Raw genomic sequence first — 25,235 nt, 5'->3', positions numbered from 1 at the left:
CTAGAGTCACTGCTCTTATACAGATTCTCTATATAGCTAATGACTCTGGAGACGAAGCCAATAAATCTGAAGCTAGTGCCAGTGACTGTGAAGAAACTGCAAATTGAATTGAAGGTGAAGAGAATGAACTATTAAATGTGAGAAAACGAAGAATCAGCAGAAATAAACCACCAAAGCCAGTGGAACTACAGAAATTCAGTGTAAAATGGATAGAAGATAAAGACTTGCAGGTCTGGCTGCAAAGATATCCAAGGGATAGGACAAAATCTTGGTGTAGGTTTTGCGAAAAGATCATTACTGGCGGCCTATCCCATTTACGTAGACATGCACTGAGAGAAAGTCACATATCCAAAGTTGTTAGTATGAAGAACCAAGTGCGTATTGCTGATGACCAAACCAATGAGTTTACTTTATCGGGAGCAGCAAAGGAAAGAGAACTAATTAGCCAACAGGTGACAGCTTTAGAGTTGGCAATATCAGCCTGGGTAGCATCAAAATCCAAGGAGATGAGTATTATGGACAGCTTGCCCGAATTGCTGAAATAAATTATCCCTGATTCATCAGTAGTAAAGCTTCTTGCATGTGGAAGAACTAAAACCACTGGACTAATCAAAAACGTAATTGCCCCATACGCCATCAGCCAGCTGAGCTCAAGATTGGAAAAATCGCTCTTTTCGCTGATGGTTGATGAAAGCACTGATAAGTGTGGGACAAAATACTTAGTCATCATCGTTCGCTACTATGACAAAACTACATGCGGAATCAAGGAAGACTTTTTGGCCATTCCAGAAGTTGGGGATACAACAGCAATGGGCCTTAAAAACTTGATCTATAAGACTTTAAGTGAGAAGAAGATGACATTAAAAAACTGCATAGGATTTGCATCTGATAATGCAAATGTGATGCTTAGGAAGAACAACGGCCTTGCAGCCCTCATAAAGAAAGATATTCCCTGGCTGGCTATTTTTGGATACATCTGTCACAGTTTTGTACTATGCTCTGCTAGTGCTTGTGAGCAGTTACCTACAGAGATCGTCAGATTCAGCAATGATATATACACGTACGTATCGAATAATGCCAAACGACTCCGTGAGTATAAGGAATTCCAAAAGTTCTGTGAAGTAGCTGAGCATGCACTCTTGTACCCATCTGCAACTCGCTGGCTAGGGTTTGAGGCCGTTTCTCAGAGGCTAGTGTAACAGTGGACTGCTCTGACGTTGTTTTTCGGCTTACCTGCAAATGAAGGTCGGGATCAAACGGCAGTGAAGATTTATATAGCTTTGATCGATCCCGAAGTCAATTTTTATTATCTTTTTCTGAATTACGTTCTTCATATTGTAAACGACCTGAATCTTGAACTCTAGAGCGCAGAAGTGAAAGTTCACAAACTTTTAAAAATCGTGGGTAATACTCTCTCCGAACTGGGAAGGAACTGTATCAAAGACGAGCTTTTGACTATTCGTTCAGTCTTCGAAATAGATTTTTCAATCCCAAGAAACTTCAAAGCTATGGAGACGGATATGCATTTTGGAGCCAAATTTGAGCTCTTTGCAATTGATCAGATTGAAAGTCGGAAACTTCAAGACAGACAGGTAGCTGCGACAAAGAAAAATTGCCTTGCGTTTTATATCAAGCTGTGCTCTGAAATAAAGCGAAGAGTAAATAAAGCGACTAGCTATACAGACATAAAAAATAAAAATTACTCTGGCTTATATGATAAGCCAAAGAGAAACTACGGTGATAAACGGCCGGGGGTGTCGCTCCCCCACACACCCGGCAAAATTTTATGGCGGGAGTTAGTACTTTTCTGTCGTGGTAGTACTTTTGAGCTATCCTGCCTAGTACCAGCAGTTTCGTTGAAGTGGCAACCCTGACCGTTACTAGGAAAGGGTCGTCCAATTTTATTTTGGTGTTTTTATTTTAAGGTTTGGTTTTTTATATTTTTATCAGTTTTATTCTGTACTGAGGACGGTCAAGCAGAGGTATTGACCGAACTATTTGCATAATTTTTCAATTTTTTCACTGGCTGTTAATTATCCTCGTTTTCTTCCTTTCTTCGCGATTTTGTGTGTATCATGATTAGCCAGTGTGGTCTCAGAAATTATTTATGATTTTGTATCAGAATTTCTAAGACAATTATAACATTCTGGCAACAGAGAAGCCTTACCTTAAGGGACTTGTCATCCACAAAGACATAAAACTTGGAGATCAGTTAAACTCAGAGTGGGTTACTAGGTCAAGAGTGTTGGTTTTTGGGGAGATACATGTATAAACGTTAAATATTGTCGCGGTATAACAGAGTCATCGCAGGGTTGCCACCACAGTCAGTTCCTAAAGTGCTACAATTGCCCAAAATTTGCGTGCTACACAGCGATTTTTGGTGCAAAAGTAAAAAAATTGACTGTAATAGTGCTAAATTTGCACTTTTATGCTACAGGTGGAACATGAGCACGTGCTACAGTGCTACACATAATGAAATAGTGCTATCCTTCGTCTCTGTCAATTTTTAAAAATCAAGGGGATTCATCGAATTTATTTTTTCAAGTTGTGTCAAATCGTACAACTCGAAAAAATTTCCAGAATTTTGCCGATCCATGTATAAATGTCGCCTTTTCTGTAAATCTGATAAATAGGTGTGCAACTTAAACACTATTGATTACGAGCCGCACAGTTTTTTTATTTTGACTTTTCTGTTATCGTGTTTATTAACACTTTCTTGATTTGTATGTAACACAGTGTTCATATTCATGAAAGATACAAAAATTACACAATTTTTTCTGAGAATTTGACAATTTTCAGCATATAAGTATGCATACAAACAGGCACTTACATAGGAGGATCATTTGGCCCACATCCCACACCGATACTATTCCTTAATTTTCTAAAACTTCGAATTTAATCCTCTCCTCCATAAAAAAATATACATATGTTCCTGCACACCAAAACCGCGATAACACTTTTCGAAATTTGGTTGGCTACATTTCAAAGTATTTTTTTTTTTTTTTTCATGCAACACCTGAGTATTCCCTCTTAGAAATATACAAAGAGGGAGGGCGAGGCTTGGTGCCCAATTCAGATCCTAAATTTTCACGAATTCCTAGAGATTTTTCAACGAAATTTTCAAATAATTTTTGTTATTATTACCCCCCCCCCCCCAAAAAAAAATACTGTGTACGTACCTGATTCTTTTGGATCGAGCACAGATTTGTTTTATGCATATTCAAGCATTTCTAGATCTTTCCATAAGCAATTTTCCATAAGTAGGCTTTGACCTTGTTACTGTTTCCGGTTTGCATTTTTTTTTTTTTTTTTTTTTTTTTTTACTGTGCACACATCGCAGAAAATTGCGATGTCAATTGGAAGTGCCAATTTCATTGTACTAGCATGCCAAATAAAATTGCTCAACTTTCATTTAATCGTCTTCATATTAGCATAAATTTAGCCTACACTTTCCTTATTATTAATCCCATTCCTTTTTGCTTTTTTTTTTATCGGACTTTAATACAAGTTTAGATAGATTAGATGTTTGTTGAAAGAAATTTTAAGAATTATATTTTTTAGAATATACTAAAAGCACATCTACTCTTAATAAACAAATAAAAATTAAACAGCCAAATTTATTGGCCAGTAGCCGTGGTCAAACTATGAAAATGTCCAAGATTATATGAACACTAAGTTTTATTGTGTAAAATCTGGACGATTACATCTCAATCCCTAGGAGGTTTATATCCCAATTAATTCATTCGGTAACTTTTTGCTAGGATAATGAAGTCGTTATACTGAACTCTCAGATCGAACTTCTTTAATTTTAGAAGTTCCAACTACAAGACAAGCGCTACAACCAGGGTTGTCAACTGCCGACGTCTAAAAAAGAAGAATCAAGGTAAAAAAAAGAAGTGAATTTGCTCAAAAAGAGTGCTAGTCAAAAATTTGCGCATCCCCTCTTCTGCGTCCTCTCTGAGGTAAAAAAAGACTGCATTCACACGAAAAGTGTGCAAGTTGGCAACCCTGGCTACAACCGCTTTTGAATTCTTATAACTCTGAACATTAGGCTAGCAAGATATTTTAGCGCTACTAATTGAAACATCCATACACTGAAGGTTCGTTATCTGGTGAATGTGTGTGCAAATTCATATATCTAGTCACCCACATACCTTCGAGCCAGCACTCAATTCCAAATCCAGAGCTTTAGTTCTGTCTCTTCCCTCTAATAGACATGAAACAACCTGGTACGATAACCCTTCGGCCCAAACTGAGTTTTTCCCTCGTTGTGATTAAATGCCACTGTAGCCAAATGCTCATAGAAAGGGCCGGATTTAAAGCTTTAACGCTTCTAAGCCCAAGCGTTTTTGCCGCTCCGTTTATCGAGATTTTCAGGAAAATTCAGCAATAGTGGAAACACTGAACAGAATGCAACTGATGAGCCAAAAGTAATGAAAGGGGGAGGTAATACCGAAGTCTCAGCTTCCATTCTTGGGAGGCATCTGACAGTTTATAAGTGGCCACGGAATTCCTGTTTTGTTTTAAAATCACTTTTCTGTGAATAGACAGCGCGACGACGGAGTGCATCTGGCACTTTGACGATAAATCACAGCAGTCCAGATTTTGTTGAAAAAAAAATCTGTCAGTGATAATTTATTGCGCCCCCTGGCATTGTTCAACCTTAGGCCTGGGCCTATTGGTAAATCCTGGCCTGCTCATAGGAGTGCAGTGGAAACAGGACCTTAAAATTTTGGTACTACAGTTAACTCATCCGGAATTTAGGAGGCGGGGTAAGAGCAACATACTTAAACATTATAGGATTTGGGACCTCAATATATCAAATCTAGAGTACAAGTAAATAGGTCCTAAAAGCAAGATTAGGACAAACCAACATTTTTAGAGCAACGATTTCCCCCCAGAGATTTTTTTGCACTGATGACGTGGGAGAGGGGTCCACATTGTGTGCAGGCATAACACTAGAAGCCCGAATGCTGTTGATTGCACCCGGATTCTAACAGAACCATCTTAGCAACTGAGAGCATAGAGTTCCCAGAAGTTTTTATTTAATGACGAAGTTTTCATTAAGACTTTTTCAATGCTTTTCAGATGCAAAATATATTTTTTTAAATGGTGCCTTAGCAAAATAGTAAATTTCAGACCAGACATGTCAAAGTGGCCTTGGGGTTAAAAACGTCACCCAGAGAAGAAAAAGACGGTAAAATGACACATAAATGTTGACATGATTGATGTAAGTTTTAAAGTGTGTTTGGGCATGTGTTGTATAAAGTGCATGTGTTATATAAAGTTATATAAAGTGCAGGACTCCTAGACTAACTTAAGCTCAGCTACATATTTCTAGTGCACAGAGGGTTGCCTAGAGGAACAGAAGGTGACCTATTAAAATAAAGGACCTATTTAAAAAAGGAAATTAAATAAAAAAAAATTTTTAACTCGTTAAATAGCCGGTATTCTAATAAGGTGAAATTAAAAAAAAGAAACCAAACAAACCAATACTTTTTTAGGGACAGTCGAAAGAATAACAAAAATAAAACTTAATTTATTCCGTTTTATATGATCCGTTTTCTATTGACACCATATTAGATTTCCAGTTAGTATTAACGATACTAACGTTAATACCAGTTAGTATTAACGAAGTTACTGGCCTATTGTAGCACAGTCAATTGATGGCAACATGGAGCCTGGGATTCGATTCCATCTGCCATAAGGTCGAGTGAAAGGCTTGCTACCTGCCCCTGTAAAACAGACTCAGCAACTGAAACGTCTGTTTGTCGCCCTATGCACCGTCAATGGCTCGGGAGGATCTTTGACCTTTTTGTTTATCCTTATTAATGGAGGTCGGTCTTTACTTACCGTTCAGTATCACGCTTGAAATGTCAAAGGATTTTTATACCCAGATTAAGTGCTGCCCATTTGTAAAGCATGGGTAATACCAGAGTATAGAAACCGCTAATGAAAAAGCAGTCTTTTTCAGTACATCCAGCCTTTGCTTGATTTGGGTAATCACATATTTTGAACTCAAAACACTTAAAAATGAGTTTTAGGGGGTTTAATCAAGCACAAGCAGTTATTTGATCAAAATCGTTTTCTCAATCAAGGCTGGATATGACTGGATTTTGCAATTAGGTGAAAAAATGTTTTTCACAATGTAAGTGAAGTAAGCGATGTTAAAACTTAAAATTAACAGAGAATATCCTACATACGAAAGGAGTACATCCCCCTTATTGCCAACTATTTACACTAAAACTTCTACATAGTATAGGCATCGAGCATACTCTCAATAAAGCACAAGTTAAACTATATTTAGCGCCACAGTAAGAGTAGAAGGCTATCTTATAGTCGTGACACTCACCCCTGCAGCCATCTACAATTTAGTTTAATGCTGACAGTACACCATATATGGGCATAGAGTCCCTAGGGAGAACACGTGGTTAATGGGGTCAATAACCTCTTTTTTCTAGGTCGATTGGGAATTTTGAACACCTATGCTGTCAGTCATTAATCAAATTGTTTCCGGGCAAAGTTTAATAATGTCTGACAGGTGCGACCTCAATTCCCCCTTTCGTGAATCAATAATTCCCCTTAGAAACAACAAATTAATTCCCCTTTCTTGACAAATCAATCAACCAATGACATCATCTGTCAGACATTAAAAATTTTCGCTTAGAAGCGATTCTCCAGGAATAGATCCAAGTCATTAATGTCCTCGCCTCGGAAACAATTCTACTGGTCGAACTTCAAAAGATATTAATAAACATTGACATGGAAACAATTCTCCAAGAAACATCTTAGCGATGAATAGATTAACATGGGAATCAGGTTTCTTAGTAATTTCAAATGTGAAAGCACAGAGATGTCAAAAACAAAAGGAACTCACTGAAATTACGTTTAGGGATTATTTGGGCGAAACCGTTTTAGACATTTTAGGGAATTTTTTCGGCGAAACAGTTAGAGACATTTTAAAAGATGATTTTAGAAAAGGTTTTAGAAGAGAATTTGAGAGTGAAACTCTGTGGTCGTTATAGTAAACAAGTTGTATTTGAACAGTGTCGTGAGATCCTCTACCCTGACGCAAAAGGAACCGTTTCCCATACCCCAACCCCGAAGGAAGACCCCCGGCCCCCAAAGGTTCCCCAGTTTCCTACTAATTTCAAATATGAGGTTAGGTTAGGGTATGTTATGTTATGTTATGTTAGGTTATGTTATGTTAGGTTATGTTATGTTATGTTATGCTATGTTATGTAATGCTATGTTATGTTATGCTATGTTATGTTATGTTATGTTATGTTATGTTCTTTTCAAAGGGCATTTCAGAGTAAGTTCAATTTCAGTAGTGATTTCTTAGTGCTTACCGTCTCAAACTTACAATTTATTGATATTTTAAAGTTCATTATGACTTTCTGTCATTGAAATGCAAGAGTTGGATCATTTCAGAAGTGTTTTGTCATGGTTTATTAACTCATTGCTAATTTTTCATAATTTTTAGTATATAAGTTTGAATATCTTTCATTGAAATGCTAGAGTTGGAATATTTCAGTAGTGTTTTATCGCGGTTTACCATGTAAAAATTACATTTTCATGATTTTTCAAAGTTCAATTTGAATTTCTTTCGTTGAAATGCAAGAGTTGGAATATTTCAGTAGTGTTTGGTTGTGGTTTACCTTATCACAGTTACATTCTCTTGATTTTCCAAAGTTCATTTTGGAATTTTTTCATTGAAATGAATGAATTGGAATATTTCAGTAGTGTTTTCTCGTGGTTTACCTTACCACACTTACATTCTCTTGATTTTTCAAAGATAATTTTGGATTTCTTTCGTTGACATGCAAGAGTTGGAATATTTCAGTAGTATTTTGATGGGGTTTACAGTGTCACAGTTACATTCTCTTGATTTTTCAAAGTTCATTTTGAATTTCTTTCATTGAAATGCAAGAGTTGGAATATTTCAGTAGTGTTTTGTCGTGGTTTACTTTGTCACACTTACAATCTATGGATTTTTAAAAGTACGTTTCGGCTTTCATTCGTAGAAATACAAGAGTTGGAATATTTCAGTAGAGTTTTGTCGTAGTTTACCTTCTCAGTTACATTCTCTTGATTTTTCAAAGTTCATTTTGAATTTCTTTCATTGAAATGCAAGTGTTGGATTATTTCAGTAGTGTTTTGTCGTGGTTTACCATTTCAGAGTTACATTCCATTGATTTTTCAAAGTTCATTTTCTATTTCCTTCGTTGAAATGCAAGAGTTGGAGTATTTCTGTAGTGTTTTGTCATGGTTTACCTTGTCACAGTTACATTCTCTTGATTTTTCAAAGTTCATTTTGAATTTCTTTTGTTGAAAAGCTAGAGTTGGAATATTTCAGTAGTGTTTGGATGTGGTTTACCTTGTCACAGTTACATTTTCATGATTTTTCAAACTTCATTTTGAGTTTCTTTCATTGAAATGCAAGAGTTGCAATACTTCAGTAGTGTTTTGTCGTGGTTTACCTTGTCACAGTTACATTCCCTTGATTTTTCAAAGTTCATTTTGAGTTTATTTTGTTGAAATGAAAGAGTTGGATTATTTCAGTAGTCTTTTGTCGTGGTTTACCTTGTCAAAGTTACATTTTCCTGATTTTTCAAAGTTCATTTTGAACCTCTTTCGTTGAAATGCAAGAATTGGAATATTTCAGTAGGGTGTTGTTGTGGTTTACAATGTCACAGTTACATTTTATTGATCTTTCAAAGTTCATTTGAATTTCTTTCATTGAAATGCAAGAGTTGGAATATTTCAGTAGTGTTTAGTAGTGCTTTATCTTGTCACAGTTACATTCTCTTGATTTTTCAAAGTTTATTTTGGATTTCTTTCGTTGAAATGCAAGAGTTGAAATATTTCAGTAGCGTTTTGTCGTGGTTTACCTTGTCACAGTTACATTCTCTTGATTTTTCAAAGTTCATTTTGAGTTTCTTTCATTGAAATGCAAGAGTGGGATTATTTCAGTAGTGTTTTGTCGTGGTTTACCATGTCACAGTTACATTCCCTTGATTTTTCAAAGTTTATTTTCGATTTCATTCGTTGAAATGCACGAGTTGGAATATTTCAGTAGTGTTTTGTCATGGTTTACCTTGTCACAGTTACATTCTCTTTATTTTTCAAAATTCATTTTGAATTTATATCGTCGAAATGCAAGAGCTGGAATATTTAAGCAGTGTTTTACTGTGGTTTACCTTATCACAGTTACATTCTCTTGATTTTTCAAAGTTCATTTGAATTTCTTTTAATGAAATGCAAGAGTTGGAATATTTCAGTAGTCTTTTGTCGTGGTTTACCTTGTCAGAGTTACATTTTCTTGATTTTTCAAAGTTCATTTTGAATTTCTTTCGTTGAAATGCAAGAGTTGGATTATTTCAGTAATGTTTTGTTGTGGTTTACCTTGTCACAGTTACATTTTCTTGATTTTTCAAAGTTCATTTCGGTTTTCTTTCATTGAAATGCAAGAGTTGGAGTATTTCAGCAGTGTTTTGTTGTGCTTTACCATGTCACAGTTACATTCACGTAATTTTTCAAAGTTCATTTTGGATTTCTTTCGTTGAAATGCAAGAGTTGGAATATTTCAGTAGAGTTTTGTCGTGGTTTACCTTTTCACAGTTACATTCCCATGATTTTTCAAAGTTTATTTCGAATTTCTTTTATTGAAATTCAAGAGTGGAATTATTTCAGTAGTGTTTTGGTGTGGTTTACCATATAACACTTACATTTCCTTCATTTTTCAAAGGTCATTTTGAATTTCCTTTATTGAAATGCTAGAGTGCGAATATTTCGGTAGTGTTTTGGTGCGGATTACATTGTCACACTTACATTCTCTTGATTTCTTAAAGTTAATTTTGAATTTCTTTCTTTGAAATTCATGAGTTAGAATATTTCAGTAGTGTTTTGTCATAGTTTACATTGTCAAAGTTATATTCTCATGATTTTTCAAAGTTAATTTTTGATTTCTTTCGTTGAAATGCATGAGTTGGAATATTTCAGTAGTGTTTTGTCGTGGTTTACCATGTCGCAATTAGATTTTCATGTTTTTTCTAAGTTTATTTTGAATTTCATTCGTTGAAATGCAAGAGTTGGAATATTTCAGTAGTGTTTTGTCGTGCTTTAACTTGTCACACTTACATTATTTTGATTTTTCAAAGTTCATTTTGAAGTTAATTCATTGAAATGAAAGAGTTGGAATATTTCAGTAGTGCTTTGTCATTGCTTACCTGGTCACAGTTATATTCTCTTAATTTTTCAAGATGCATTTTGAATTTATATCGTTGAAATGCAAGAGCTGGAATATTTCAGTAGTGTTTTGTTGTGTTTTACCTTATCACAGTTACAATCTCTTGATTTTTCAAAGTTCATTTTGAATTTCTTTTATTGAAATGCAAAAGTTGGAATATTTCAGTAGTGTTTTGTCGTGGTTTACCTTTTCACAGTTACATTTTCATGATTTTTCAAAGTTAATTTTGTATTTCTTTCGTTGAAATGCAAGAGTTCGAATATTTCAGTAGTGTTTTGTAGTGTTTTACCTTGTCACAGTTACATTCTCTTGATTTTTCTAAGTTCATTTTGGATTTCTTTCGTTGAAATGCAAAAGTAAGAATATTTCAATAGTGTTTTGTCGTGGCTTACCTTTTCACAGTTACATTCTCTTTATTTTTAAAATTAAATTTTTATTTACTTATATTAAATTAAAGTTGGAATATTTCAGTAGTATTTTGTCGTGGTTTACCTTGTCACAGTTACATTCTCTTGATTTTCCAAAGTTCATTTTGGATTTCTTTCATTGAAATGTAAGAGATGGTATATTTCAGTAGTGTTTTGGTGTGGTTTACCTTGTCACACTTACATTCATTTTTCAAAGTTCATTTTGGATTTCTTTCATTGAAATGCAAGAGTTGAATTATTTCAGTAGTGTTTTGCCGTGGTTTACCTTGTCACAGTTACATTCTCTTGATTTTGTAAAGTTCATTTTGGATTTCTTTCGTTGAAATGTAAGAGTTGGAATATTTCAGTAGTTCTTTTGTCATGGTTTACCTTGACACAGTTACATTCTCTTGATTTTTCAAAGTTCATTTTGTATTTCTTTCGTTGAAATGCAAGAGTTGGATTATTTCAGTAGTGTTCTTTCGTGGTTTACCTTTTCATAGCTACATTTTTTTGGTTTTTCAAAGTTCATTTTTAGTTTCTTTAATTTAAATGCAAGAGTTGGAATATTTCAGTAGTGTGTGGTTGTGGTTTCCCTTGTCACAGTTACATTTTCTTGATTTCTCAAAGTTCATTTGGGATTTCTTTCGTTGAAAAGCAAGTTGGAATATTTCAGTAGTGTCTTGTCGTGGTTTACCTTGTCACATTTACATTCTCTTAATTTTTCAAAGTTCATTTTGAATTTCTGTCGTTAAAACGCAAGATTGGGAACATTACCGTAGTATTTTTTTATGCTTTACCTTGTCACAGTAACATTCTCTTGATTTTTGAATTTTCATTTTGAATTTCTTTCATTGAAATGCAAGAGTTGGATTATTTCAATGGTGTTTTGTCATGATTTACCTTGTTAAAGTTACATTCTCTTAAATTTTCGAATTTAATTTTCAATTTCCTAAATTTAAAATCTTAATTTTGTTCATGTTTCTTATGTTTGGTCGTGGTTTTCATCGTAAAAGTTTCATTCTCATGATATTTAAATTTGGCTCTCGGTGTCCTGAAGCTAAAAGGCAAGCACGGGATTAGGTCAGTTGAGTTATTTCGTTGTGGACCATGCAACTGTTGCATTCAATTATGATTCCTAATTGCATTTGAATTTCTTACGTTTTCATACTCTATTTATACCATTTTGGTTGCGTTTTGTAATGGTTTACCTTGTCACAGTTATATTCTCTTGATTTTTCAAAGTTGATTTTGAATTTATTTCATTGAAATGAAAGAGTGGGATTCTTTCATTAGTGTTTTGTCGTGGTTTACCATGTCACAGCTACATTCTCTTGATTTTTCAAAGTTCATTTTCGATTTCTTTCATTGAAATGCAAGAGTTGGAACATTTCAATGGTGTTTTGTTGTGGTTTACCTTGTCACATCTACATTCATATGATTTTTCAAAGTTCATTTTGGTTGTATTTCATTGAAATGCAAGAGCTAGAATACTTCAGTAGTTTTCTGTCGTGGTTTACCTTGTCATACTTACAATTTCTTAATTTTTCAATGCACATTTTGGATTTATATCATGTAAATGCAATATTTGGATTATTTAATTAGTGTTGTGTCATTGTTCACTTTGTAAAACTTACATTCTCTTTATTTTTCAAAATTAATATCGGTTTTCTTTCATTGAAATGCAAGAGCTGGAATATTTCAGTAGTGTTTTGTCGTGGTTTACCTGGTCACAGTTATATTCGATTGATTTTCTAAAGCTCATTTGGATTTCTTTAGTTGAAATACAAGTGTTGGGATATTTCGGAAGCGTTTTGTCATGGTTTACCTTGTCAAAGTTATATTCTCTTAATTTTTCAAAGTTGATTTTGAATTTATTTCATTGAAATGAAAGAGAGGGATTATTTCAGTAGTGTTTTGTCGTGGTTTACCATGTCACAGTTACATTCTATTTATTTTTCAAAGTTCATTTTGGATTTCTTTAATTGAAAAACAAGAGTTGAAATATTTCAGTAGTGTTTTGTTGTGGCTTACTTAGTCACACTTACATTCACAAGAGTTTTCAAAGTTTATTTTGGATTTTTTTCATTGAAATACAAGAGTTTGAATATTTCAGTAGTTTTTTGTTGTGGTTTACCTTGTCATAGTTACATTCTCATTATTTTAAAAAGTTCACTTTGGATTTCATTCATTGAAATGCTAGAGTTTGAATATTTCAGTATTTTTTTGTTGTGCTTTACCTTGTCACGCTTACATTTTCTTGTTTTTTTAAAGTTAATTTGGATTTCTTTCATTTAAATGCAAGAGTTGGAATATTTCACTAGTGTTTTGTCGTGGTTTATCTTATCACAGTTACATTCTCTTGATTTTTCAAAGTTCATTTTGGATTTCTCTCGTTGATATGCCAGAGTTGAATTATTTCAGTAGTGTTTTGTCGTGGTTTACCTTGTCACAGTTACATTCTATTGATTTTTCAACGTTCATTTTGGATTTCATTCGTTGAAATGCAAGAGTTGGAATATTTCAGTAGTGTTTTGTCATGGTTTACCTTGTCACAGTTACATTCTCTTAATTTTTCAAAGTTCATTTTGAATTTCATTCGTTGAAAAGCAAGAGTTGGAATATTTCAATAGTGTTTTGTCTTGGTTTACTTTGTCAAAGTTACATTCTCTGGAATTTTCAAAGTTCATTTTGAATTTCTTTCATTGAAATGCAAGAGTTGGAATATTTCAGTAGTGTTTGGTTGTGGTTTACCTTGTCACAATTACATATAATTGATTTTTAAAAGTTAATTTTAAATTATTTAGTTTAAATGCAAGAGTTGGAATATTTAAATAGTGTTTGGTTGTGGTTTACCTTGTCACAGTTACATTCTCTTGACTTTCAAAGTTCATTTTGAATTTCTTTCATTGAAATGCAAGAGTTGGAATATTTCAGTAGTGTTTTGTCGTGGTTTACCTTGTCAAAGTTACATTATCTTGATTTTTCAAATTTAATTTTGAATTTATTTCGTTGAAATGCAAGAGTTGGAATATATCAGTAGTGTTTGTTTGTGGTTTACCTTGTCACAGTTACATTCTCTTGATTTTTCAAAGTTCCTTTTCAAGAGGAACTTTGATCAGAGAATGTAACTGTGATAAGGTAAACCACGACAAAACACTACTGAAATATTCCAACTCTTGCATTTCAATGAAAGAAATCCAAATGAACTTTGAAAAATCAAGAAAATGTAAGTGTGACAAGGTAAACCACAACAAAAAACTACTGAAATATTCAAACTCTTGCATTTCAATGAAAGAAATCCAAAATGAACTTTGAAAAATCAAGAGAATGTAAATATGACAAGGTAAACCACGAAAAAACACTACTGAAATATTCCAACTCTTGCATTTCAATGAAAGAAATCCAAAATTAACTTCGAAAACTCATGAGAATGTAAGTGTGACTAAGTAAACCACAACAATACACTACTGAAATATTCCAACTCTTAAATTTCAACGAAAGAAATTCAAAATGAACTTTGAAAAATCAAGGGAATGTAAGTGTGACATGGTAAACCACGACAAAACACTACTGAAATATTCGAACTCTTGCATTTCAATGAAAGAAATTCAAATGAACTTTGAAAAATCAAGAGAATGTAACTGTGATAAGGTAAACCACAGCAAAACACTACTGAAATATTCCAGCTCTTGCATTTCAACGATAGAAACTCAAAATCAATTTTGAAAAATTAAAAAGAATGTAACTGTGATAAGATAAACCATGACAAAACACTACTGAAATATTCCAACTCGTGCATCGAATGAAATCGAAAATGAAATCGAAAATGAACTTTGAAAAATCAAGGGAATGTAACTGTGACATGGTAAACCACGACAAAACACTACTGAAATAATCCCACTCTTGCATTTCAATGGAAGAAATCCGAAATGAACTTTCAAAAATCAAGAGAATGTAACTGTGACAAGATAAACCAGGACAAAAAACTACTGATATTTTCCAAATCTCGCATTTCAATGAAAGAAATTCAAAATGAACTTTGAAAAATCAAGAGAATGTAACTTTGACAAGGTAATCCATGACAAAACACTACTGAAATAATCCAACTCTTGCATTTCAATGAAAGAAACTCAAAATGAACTTTGAAAAATCAAGAGAATGTAACTGTGACAAGGTAAACCACGACAAAACACTACTGAAATATTGCAACTCTTGCATTTCAATGAAAGAAATTCAAAATGAAGTTTGAAAAATCAAGAAAATGTAACTGTGACAAGGTAAACCAAAACCAAACACAACTGAACTATTCCAACTCTAGCTTTTCAACAAAAGAAATTCAAAATGAACTTTGAAAAATCAAGAGAATGTAACTGTGACAAGGTAAACCAAGACAAAACACTACTTAAATATTCCAACTCTTGCATTTCAACGAAGGAAATCGAAAATGAACTTTGAAAAATCAATGGAATGTAACTCTGACATAGTAAACCACGACAAAACACTACTGAAAAATTCCAACTCTTCCAGTACAAAATAAAAAATTCAAATGAACATTGAAAACTACAGAAATCGTAACTGTAACTTTGTAAACCGAGAATAGACACTAATGAAATAATCCGAACCTTGCATAGCAATGAAATAAATTCAAATGTAAATAGTAAAAACAAGATAATGTAACTGTGATACTGTAACCCACATCAAAACAATACTGAAAAATTATAGCTCTTGTATTTCAACTAAAGAAATCCAAGATAATCTTTGAAAAATCAAGAGAATGTAGGTTTGGCAAGGTAAACCACGACAAAACACTACTGAAATATTCCAACTCATGGATTTCAATGAAAGAAATCCAAACTGAGCTTTGAAAAATCAAGAGAATGTAACTTTGACAAGATAAACCACGACAAAACACTATTGAAATATTCCAACTCTTACATTTCAATGAAAGAAATTCCAAAATGAACTTTGAAAAATCAAGAGAATGTAACTGTGACACTGTAAACCACATCAAAATACTACTGAAATATTCCAACTCTCGCATGTCAACGAAAGAAAACCAAAATGATCATTGAAAAATCAATAGAATGCAAGTGCGGTAAGGTAAACCAAGAGAAAACACTACTGAACTATTCCAACTCTTGCATTTCAATGTCAGAAATTCAAAATGAACTTTGAAAAATCAAGAAAATGTAACTATGACAAGGTAAACCACAACCAAACACTAGTGAAATATTCCAACTCTTGCATTTCAAATAAAGAAATACAAAATGAACTTTGAAAAATCATGAAAATTTAAATGTGACAAGGTAAACCACGACAAAACACTAGTGATATATGACAACTCTTGCATTTCAACGTAAGAAATTCAAAATGAACTTTGAAAAATAAAGAAAATGTAACTGTGACAAGGTAAACCACAACCAAACACTACTGAAAGTGAACTTGCTCTGAAATGCCCTTTGAAAAGAACATAGCATAACATAACATAACATAGCAAAACATAACATAACATAGCATAACATAACATTACATAACATAACATAACCTAACCTAACATAACATAACATAACCTAACCTAACCTCACATTTGAAATTACTAGGAAACCGGGGAACCTTTGGGGGCCGGGGGTCTTCCTTCGGGGTTGGGGTATGGGGATCGGTGCCCTTTGGGTCTGGGTAGAGGACCTCACGACACTGTTCAAATACAACTTGTTTACTATAACGACCACAGAGTTTCACCCTCAAATTCTCTTCTAAAACCTTTTCTAAAATCATCTTTTAAAATGTCTCTAACTGTTTCGCCGAAATAATTCCCTAAAATGTCTAAAACGGTTTCGCCCAAATAATCCCTAAACGTAATTTCAGTGAGTTCCTTTTGTTTTTGACATCTCTGTGCTGTCACATTTGAAATTACTAAGAAACCTGATTCCCGTGTTAATCTATTCATCGCTAAGATGTTTCTTGGAGAATTGTTTCCATGGCAATGTTTATTAATATCTTTTGGAGTTCGACCAGTAGAATTGTTTCCGAGGCAAAGACATTAATGACTTGGATCTATTCCTGGAGAATCGTTTCTAAGCGAAAATTTTTAATGTCTGACAGATGATGTCATTGGTTGATTGATTTGTCAAGAAAGGGGAATTAATTTATTGTTTCTAAGGGGAATTATTGATTCACGAAAGGGGGAATTGAGGTCGCACCTGTCAGACATTATTAAACTTTGCCCGGAAACAATTTGATTAATGACTGACAGCACAGGTGTTCAAAATTCCCAATCGACCTAGAAAAAAGAGGTCATTGACCCCATTAACCACGTGTTCTCCCTAGGGACTCTATGCCCAAATATGGTGTACTGTCAGCATTAAACTAAATTGTAGATGGCAGCAGGGGTGAGTGTCACGACTATAAGATAGCCTTCTACTAGTAAGGGTGGATATGGGGTGTTAAATTTTCTCAAAATTTCTATTAAATTAAATTTTCATAAATTTGCATTGACTCCCTCAATTCCCAGTGCCCCCCTTTTTGTCGCGATTAAAAAATAATAAAATAAAACAGAACTAATAGCCTACAACATTGTGGTACCCGCAACAGTAGTAGCACAGGCGTCCAAGGACAATCCTAGTATAAGAAAATCTTCCTCCGTAATGACTTTATATCTTCTTCTAGTAGGCCTAAACAGAGCCAAATTGGAGACGGTAAATAAGATGGCTATTAATTACCATGAAAAAAATCTTAAGACTCTTTTATCCATAATAAATTAAGATTTGGGTGTTTCCATGACAATATTAACATCAAAAAAAAAAAAAATGTAAAATCAAATTGGTGGGTCACGCTCAAGTATATTTAACCTAGGCTTCAGATTTAGGTTCGAAAAACAATACCAGCAGAACTTACATTTGGAGTCGTTTAAATGCATGGCAACAATGTACTCGAAACCAATATCCTTTTCGATGTCATTCAAGAGCGATTGAAACCCTTCGTCAGTTGCCAAATCATAGCCTATAAAATTAAGATTATATTAATTAATCTATTGATCCAGACGACACAGTAATTCAACTATATCCAGTAAATAAATATTCAGATGCAACTCCAGCAAGAATTCGATGCCTAGGCATGTGTGTTGTCTGGATGGACGCGCGTCTAGACATACAAGTCTAACTAGACACTCGCCTGAACGCCAGTTTATAAAATACGGACTCGTCAATAAAACAGAATTACGCACAACTATAGAGCCAACTTAATGTATCCTTCATGGTTCTGGTTCACCAAAATATGTTTAATTTTTTAAATTAATCATGATTGACCTGTCAGAATAAAATTGAAAGATGATTCTTTGGAAATAAAAAAGACACTAAGTTTCAAACAGCTGCGATGTTCAGCTGCATGGATGTTGGTAAAAAAAAGCTGCAAAAACACCAAATTTGATATAAAATATACAGACTATAAAATACAGTGCTGCCAACTGAAACAGAGGCGTCCTAAACGTAGTTTTCGCCATTTAGATTAGCCCGCCTCTTTTGCAAGCTTAAAGTTAAAATCAACGAAGACAACAAATTATATGAAAGTCTTGCTATTTACCGACGCATGGGCCCATAGTGCAGCTTCAGGCCTCAGGGATATATCTTATACTTGCTTAAGCATGGAATTTCAGCCAGACATAGATGTAATCGCCACTCTCAAGTGCAGATGATAAATATAGTGCAAAGGAGGTCTTGATTGGTAGAATTTAAAATCGTATACACAAGGACCCTAGAACGTGTTGTAGCCAAACACCGAAGTGAATTTTATACCTGAACAACTGCCTTGATGCTAGTAAATGGACAGACACGGGTCTAAACATGGGGTTTTAATTATACACGCATCTCAACGCTGCTTAATAAACTTCAAAATAGCTAAACTCAGGTTAGAGTTATGAGCTACCTCTGGTAATTAAATCTAATCTAACTAATGTCCTATCTAATAAATCTGATCTAACCAACGTCGGAAAAACTGCAAAATTCTATATATTTGCAGATGGGAGTTTGAAACCTCTATAGTAGCTTTTGTTGGTTAACATTAAACTTAATGAATCTTATATATTAAAAATCACCATAAAAAGTAATGTGGGGCACCAAATATCGATATTAAAGATCGAAACATAAATATCGATATCGAAAATGATATTATTTCGGCTTTTTCTGGTATCTACCAGTGAACGTCTAGCAGAAAAGATCCAACATAGAAAATTGTTTCGCAAATAGCCGAGGAGAAGAATAATCTATTCAATATACTGAGATAAGGAGCAGGCAGAAGTATATCCATAAGATGGCATAGCCCATTCTCAAACTATATTTAGTGAGGGTGGGCTCTCAGATGTTGGTGAGAACCTCCAAAAGGCTTGGCTAGATAAAATACCGTCTAAGCTTCTAGGCCTTGTTCAGATCACACACTTCAGGATTGCAACATACCTTAATCCACGTTTCTAGAAATTGGATATTACCGCTGACGATCTGCTCCCAGTTTAGACTAACATAGCAAAATACATGGATCGGGAATCTGTACAATTGGGAATCTGTAAAATACACAATACTGGAATCTGTATCAGTAGATACAAGTGCAGAATCAAGAATCAAGCCAGTTTGTGGGGATCACATGAGCAGTACTGTGTCAATCTATTCTGCGGCCATGTCCCCCACCATTCCTGCGGGCCTGTTCCCCACCATACAAGCGGCGTATCATTCCTGCGGGTGCCCTGTCCCACCATACAACAAGACACATATTACAACAAGACACATATTACAAGAAGAAACATATTACAACAAGACACATACCGCAACAAGACACATATTACAACAAGACACATATTACAACAAGACAAATATCCATTCACACAACAAGATGTAGCGATAAAAATTTATGGGACTGGGCTTAATTGTGGTCATAAAGATTGACCGCGTCAAATGTAATATTATGATTTATGGCTGTGAACTTACACCCTATAAGTTCTCCGATAGCGCCACTTATAGCGCTAAGGACTGTGCCATATGTAATATTATGGTTTAAAGTGGTGTATCGATCGCGCCACTCGCAGAAAGCGAGAAAATACAATATTTAAGTATATAAATGTAACCTCCTTCCCTTGGGTTATCTCAAAATCAATTACCTGTTATAATATGTAGAAATCAGATCCCTGGGAGCGCTACCCTGGAGGCATACGAACTAATTACCTGTCGTGTGACTAGATACAGACATATAAAATAAAATAAACACAAATAGAGAAAGCAATGGTTTTATTGAGACTTACATATTTAGCAGTGGTTCACTTCAAATGACAACAACGGTGACTGAGATAACAATAATGATTGAATTGCAATGCTTGAACGCCGAAATAATTCTAAACTTAATGAACTTTCAAAAAGCACTTTTACCACACTATCAAACATAGTTTTTTTGTCCTGCGCTCTAAGAGCTAACTCACAATTGGCCCAAGTGGCCCAAGGATGCGAACCCTTCGTCCAATAAATTGTTTTAAATATTTCTGATGATTCAAAACGTTCACACCACTCTTATAATTTAAACTTCCTGAGAAACATTGTGTGTAGCATCTTTTTTATTGCCCACTATCTTAGCGAAATCCAAAACTGGATAGCGCCGTTCTTTGTCTGTGGCTAAAATGCAATATTTCTCTTTGCTGATTAAGGACTTTTCTTTTTTTGAAACTAGATTTAAACTTAATTAGAGGAAGTAGGAATTATCTTTAGAAAGAAGGAACTTTATTTTTTTGTATTTTAAATATATCATATTTTACTCGCGGTACATATTATCCTTCCCATCATTTAATGACCTCTCGTCATTAGTACTTGCTTGCCTTTGGGATTTTGAAATGTTCGATGTTCATTAACTATTTACTCTTGATAATTTTAATTGACATCTTATTATTTCATATTTATATTTTGGCTTAATCAGGATTGCTAACATTTTCATCTATTGCGTTTTTTATTTTATTCTACATCCCTATCTAAAATTCACCGACCGGACTAAGATTATTCATAGTTCTAGCCTAGCTACTATACTAAGGATTTTTTTCTTTCTTTCTTTCTACATCTAACACTGATCACTTCTACATTTCCAACAAGGTTGGGGCTGTTTTACGTTTACATGAGATTTTTTTTGAGAATTTACCTTTTACAAGTTTTTTTTTATTTTGTTGTCTATAGGGCACACTGCTACCTATTTATACTACATTAAATGATTAGCACAACAACTCTACATCTAACTCTATCTGAGCATCTAACACTACATATAAGAACGATTTAAAACACACAATATTGGGTTTACCATGTTCACTGGTAACATTAGAACACTTTCACTGGGGATGTTTGCTACGCAACATTAATGATAGGATATTGGGATTTTTGAGTTATCAAAGTTATTAAGAAGTAACAAATATAAATTCACAGCTATTCCATCACCTTAGTGTTTCTTTAGCGTATTCAATCCTCCTATTGTAAATTATACTCCTTCACTCTTTTCGTCTTGACAAAATTTTTAAAGCACTTAAGATAGTTTCTGCACGGAACTGTGCGAGCATAATTGTGTTCACACGACAAGCTTTGTCTAATCGTCAATTGGGAAATGACACTTCCAACTACATGTGTGGGAATATGCTATCAGAGTTCATTCTCACCTGCCTTTTGACAGCTTATATGGTGCTTTATCATTAAGGGGCCGGAAACTGGGAGTGCGTTCATTTTCTTTTCGGCGGATCATTTTTGGGATACATTAAGGCACACATAGAGTGTATTTCTCCTATAAAATTGTTCATCCGTGCACTTAAAGATCACAGATCTCTTATTAAATCGTTAGTTCGTAGATTGTGTCTATTAACCTTATTCGTGATGCCTTTGTTAATCACAGGGGAATTGAAGTTTGGCTCTAGACTAGGTCGTCATCAAACTGTAGTGACTCCTTCAAAATATTGTATTTGAGTTGTGATAGAGGTATATTGTCATTGAGGGATTAGCAACTGGGGTTAATTTTGGTTCCTGTGATTCAATGGTGGGTTTCCAGGTCCATTTTTCAGAAATTATCTCGTACTATTATGCGATAAAAGATATATGAAATTTTCATAGAGAGGGGATAGGATGGATTCCGATAGACGGTCAAAAGGGATTCAATACGTGAATCTGGATTATATGATTCATTTTCGAGATCATCAAGTATAATAACTACAGAGTCAAATGGCGCATGGGCCCATAAGCAATATCATGGTTGAAATCTAGGTACTTAAATCTTGTACTGGTCGATGGGGTTCTCAGGATTTATGTTATTATATAGTTCGATAACGCAATGGATAATGAGATTCAAATATAATGTTACCTGATACGTAATATGGTTCATGGTCGAGGAACAACGATCAAAGGTAACTGTAATTCTTGTAGACGAAGTTGGGATTAAAATTGCCTGAAGTCTATGGAGAGTACTCTTTGTTGGTCGAGGTTTGATGAAAATAGATGCTACTAGGTTGTATCTGCACTAGATTACGCATTGTATTGATCGATATCCAATAAGTCGATCCACTTCCTGTAATAAAAATAAAGAGGCAGAATCACACGTTCTTTAAAACAAGTAGTCTTAATATATAATAAACAATACGATTAGGTGCTTTTTAGGGTGAAGATTGCCCTACAAGATAATAGGAAAAGATACACTTATATTACTACATAACATTGGTTTTAATGAAACGACATTATTATCATGTTGGTTTCAAATGCGTACAATTCCCATTTTGAAATCTATAACGGAGATGTCTTCAAATTTGTTTTGAGACCGGAAACAACGATAAAAGGCTTATTTAATTCTTCAATACTTGTTTATTTCTCCCTTAGATTTAAAACAATACTTTAAACATAAGTTAGTCAACATTATTAAGTTTGAGGTCTAATTTTACAACATATTTCATGCCTGCATGTTCAAGCACGTCCGTGCTGTTTAAGAAACACATTTTGCAGCGTCATAGCTACACGCTTTTACGTGAAAAACCTTACATTGAGGGAAGAATCCATGGCAACGACGAGTTGAGACATCTATACCTACTCGTTTTCAAATGTCTTCTTTTTTTTTTTGCTTAGACGTTATCATCAGGATCCAGGTTTAACTTTTGCATTTTAGCTGTTTTCCCGCACTCCTATTTTGATTTTCATCTTCATAGTCCTAGGATTTTATTATAGTTACAATTAAGTAGGTTTTTTATGGCCAGCGATGTTACAAATACGAAACATACGGTCAGTAGTATGTTCCACCAAAGATTGGTTGAGAACAGTCCGTATCTATTATCCGCATACGTTAATCTCTGGTCTTCATTACCAAATAAGGGGATTTGTGAATCTAATGCTTCTCTCGTTTCTTAAGTCTTAACTCCCCTTTATTTTTTTCTATTTTGGACCATATTTAAGTGTTCGTTTCCTCATGTTTTAAATTATAGGTATTCTATGACATGTTAGTTACCTTGAAATTGATAATTTTAGGACTTCTTATATTTACGCTTGCGATAATTAACGGCGTTGGAATAGTTGACTCCTTAGTTAAAAGTTAACATCTTTGTTTTATGATTATCGTAGCCACATCTTCTAACAATAATTATGTTTTTTACATTATATCTATTCCTTCTGTATTATTAGAAAAACACAAAGTTCCAAGAGTTTCCCCTCGAACAGAAAATTGCGAAATGACATTTCTGAGGGGTAAGAACATTTTTCGCTTGATAATTCCTTTCACAGGTCCGTCTATCTGGATTGAATAACTAATATTATAACGATGTAGACTGAGAAAAGGTAGACTTTTTATATCAAAGGAAACTATTTGAATTAATTTTTTGCAATGTTACTTTTTCATTAGGATTTGTTTTTAGAAATTGATTTATGTTGAGCGAACAGTATCAGATGGTTTTGATTCATGCGAGGCCTTGATGTATGTTGAAGAAAATTTTTCTACAGCATTTTTATAATTGTATGATTTTTACTTGTAAATCAAAAGTTTTTAAATTATTATTCCTTTATGACGCCTATCTATAAAAATCTTTTAATGCTATGCTGATTAAGTGTAAATTCATCTAACAGATTTTGCGATCGGTCTACCTAAATGTGCCGGTATTTTCTCTTTAACTTCTTGTCTTTTTTTCTGTTTTGGTTTCCCTACCAGAATAAGGTGAAAATGTTTGTATTGTTTTTTCAAAAATTCTTACCCTTTTAATTTTATTTCTTTCGCGTGCGCAGCTACTGACGTTAGTTTTGGTTTTCCTATTTCTTTAACTACTGTGTTGTTCGATTCGCTGCTAGAGTGTTTAGAACTGGCTTCTGATGATTCTGTACAATAAGTTTTAGAAATCGCACCTTTCATTTTTGGCGAATTACCTCCCCTTTATGCACAAATTTCTATACACCTTAAATTAAAATGCCTATTCTCTAATTCCTAGTATTGAGTGTTCTACTCGGGAGATTTGAAAAATCTTTAACAACTTTGAGAGGAATTTAGACTTTTTTCGGTTTACTTCCACTGTCTAAACGCCATGTCTTCAGGGAAGTGAGGAACCCTTCGCACTATTTTATCCCTCAGTGAAGTCGATTGATTGGGCTTGACCTTGGACATAGTTATATCATGAGATTTTCCTTGCTGGTCAGCCTTGGGGGTTTTATTCTTGGACAATGTACTTTAACTCGTTTTTATTGGGACGTTTATTAAATTCATAGCTTCCCACAGATTTGTTTTAATTGAATATTTGGGAGGAGTTTTCTTGACAGTAATACCCAGGCTTTCCACAGGTCTATTTAATTCGACCTGGAATGACAGGGTTCTTTATATTGGTGTTATAGGGGAAACCATGTCATCTAGAAAACCTTTTGGGGGGCAAGGGGTTGAAATTCTATCTGGGGAAAATTTATTTTTGGGAGATATCGTATCATCTAATTCTCCTGCGCTCTCCGATGATGAACTTTTTGGATCTTTTGGCGGTTTTATTCTCTACTGGTATTAGGGATTTTTCTTGGGAATAACTAGATTTTTCATAGCTAAAATTTTCTTCAAAGTTTTTCTTATCGCTCTCTTCCTCAAAATAGTTTTGATTGAAATCAAAGGGTTTTAGCTCTGCCAATCTTGATTTAGGGGGCTCCTTGTCGGCATCCGAGGAATCATTAGACGAGGAATGTGGTACCTAGCTCTTTGTAAATTTTGCTTTTTTTATCCGACTAACCCGTGCTTTGTAAGTTCTTCCACTATTTGGGTTTAACGTTTTAAAAGGATATTCGTTATTGTACACTTTGACTATTCTGTACGGTCTAAAATATTTCTTAGAAAGTTTTTTGCCTTCCGCTTTTGCCTCGTTCTTTAGGTAGACACGGTTTCCTGTCTTAAAATCAATGCTTCCTTTGATTGTGGGTCGGTTTCTTATCTCTTGGTTTGTTTTACAATTTTAAAACTCTTGCCTAGCTATTTTATAAATTTTTCTCATCCTATTTATGTATTCTTGTTTGTAATCCTCCGAGTTGTTATAAAACTGCCTACATTCAATTATTTCATCATACGGGATTCTAAAATCA

The 25,235-nt window shown here is 34.1% G+C and overlaps 1 protein-coding gene across 5 annotated transcripts in view; it reads right to left on the bottom strand.

The window, feature by feature from the left end:
* Window positions 1-25,235, bottom strand: part of LOC148955570 (uncharacterized) — a 170,253-nt gene that overhangs the window by 20,292 nt on the left and 124,726 nt on the right. For all 5 annotated transcript variants that reach the window (XM_089102955.1, XM_089102964.1, XM_089102946.1 and 2 more), the window contains exon 8: window positions 17,557-17,661. In XM_089102955.1, coding sequence (XP_088959081.1) covers window positions 17,557-17,661 — 105 coding nt within the window. The remainder of the gene's footprint in view (window positions 1-17,556; window positions 17,662-25,235) is intronic.

Source organism: Artemia sp. Qi Xiang Cuo, chromosome 2, assembly GCF_049724085.1.
Source record: "Artemia sp. Qi Xiang Cuo chromosome 2, ASM4972408v1, whole genome shotgun sequence".
Classification (NCBI taxonomy): Eukaryota; Metazoa; Arthropoda; class Branchiopoda; order Anostraca; family Artemiidae; genus Artemia; species Artemia sp. Qi Xiang Cuo.
This window is presented reverse-complemented; position numbering and strand designations above follow the sequence as displayed.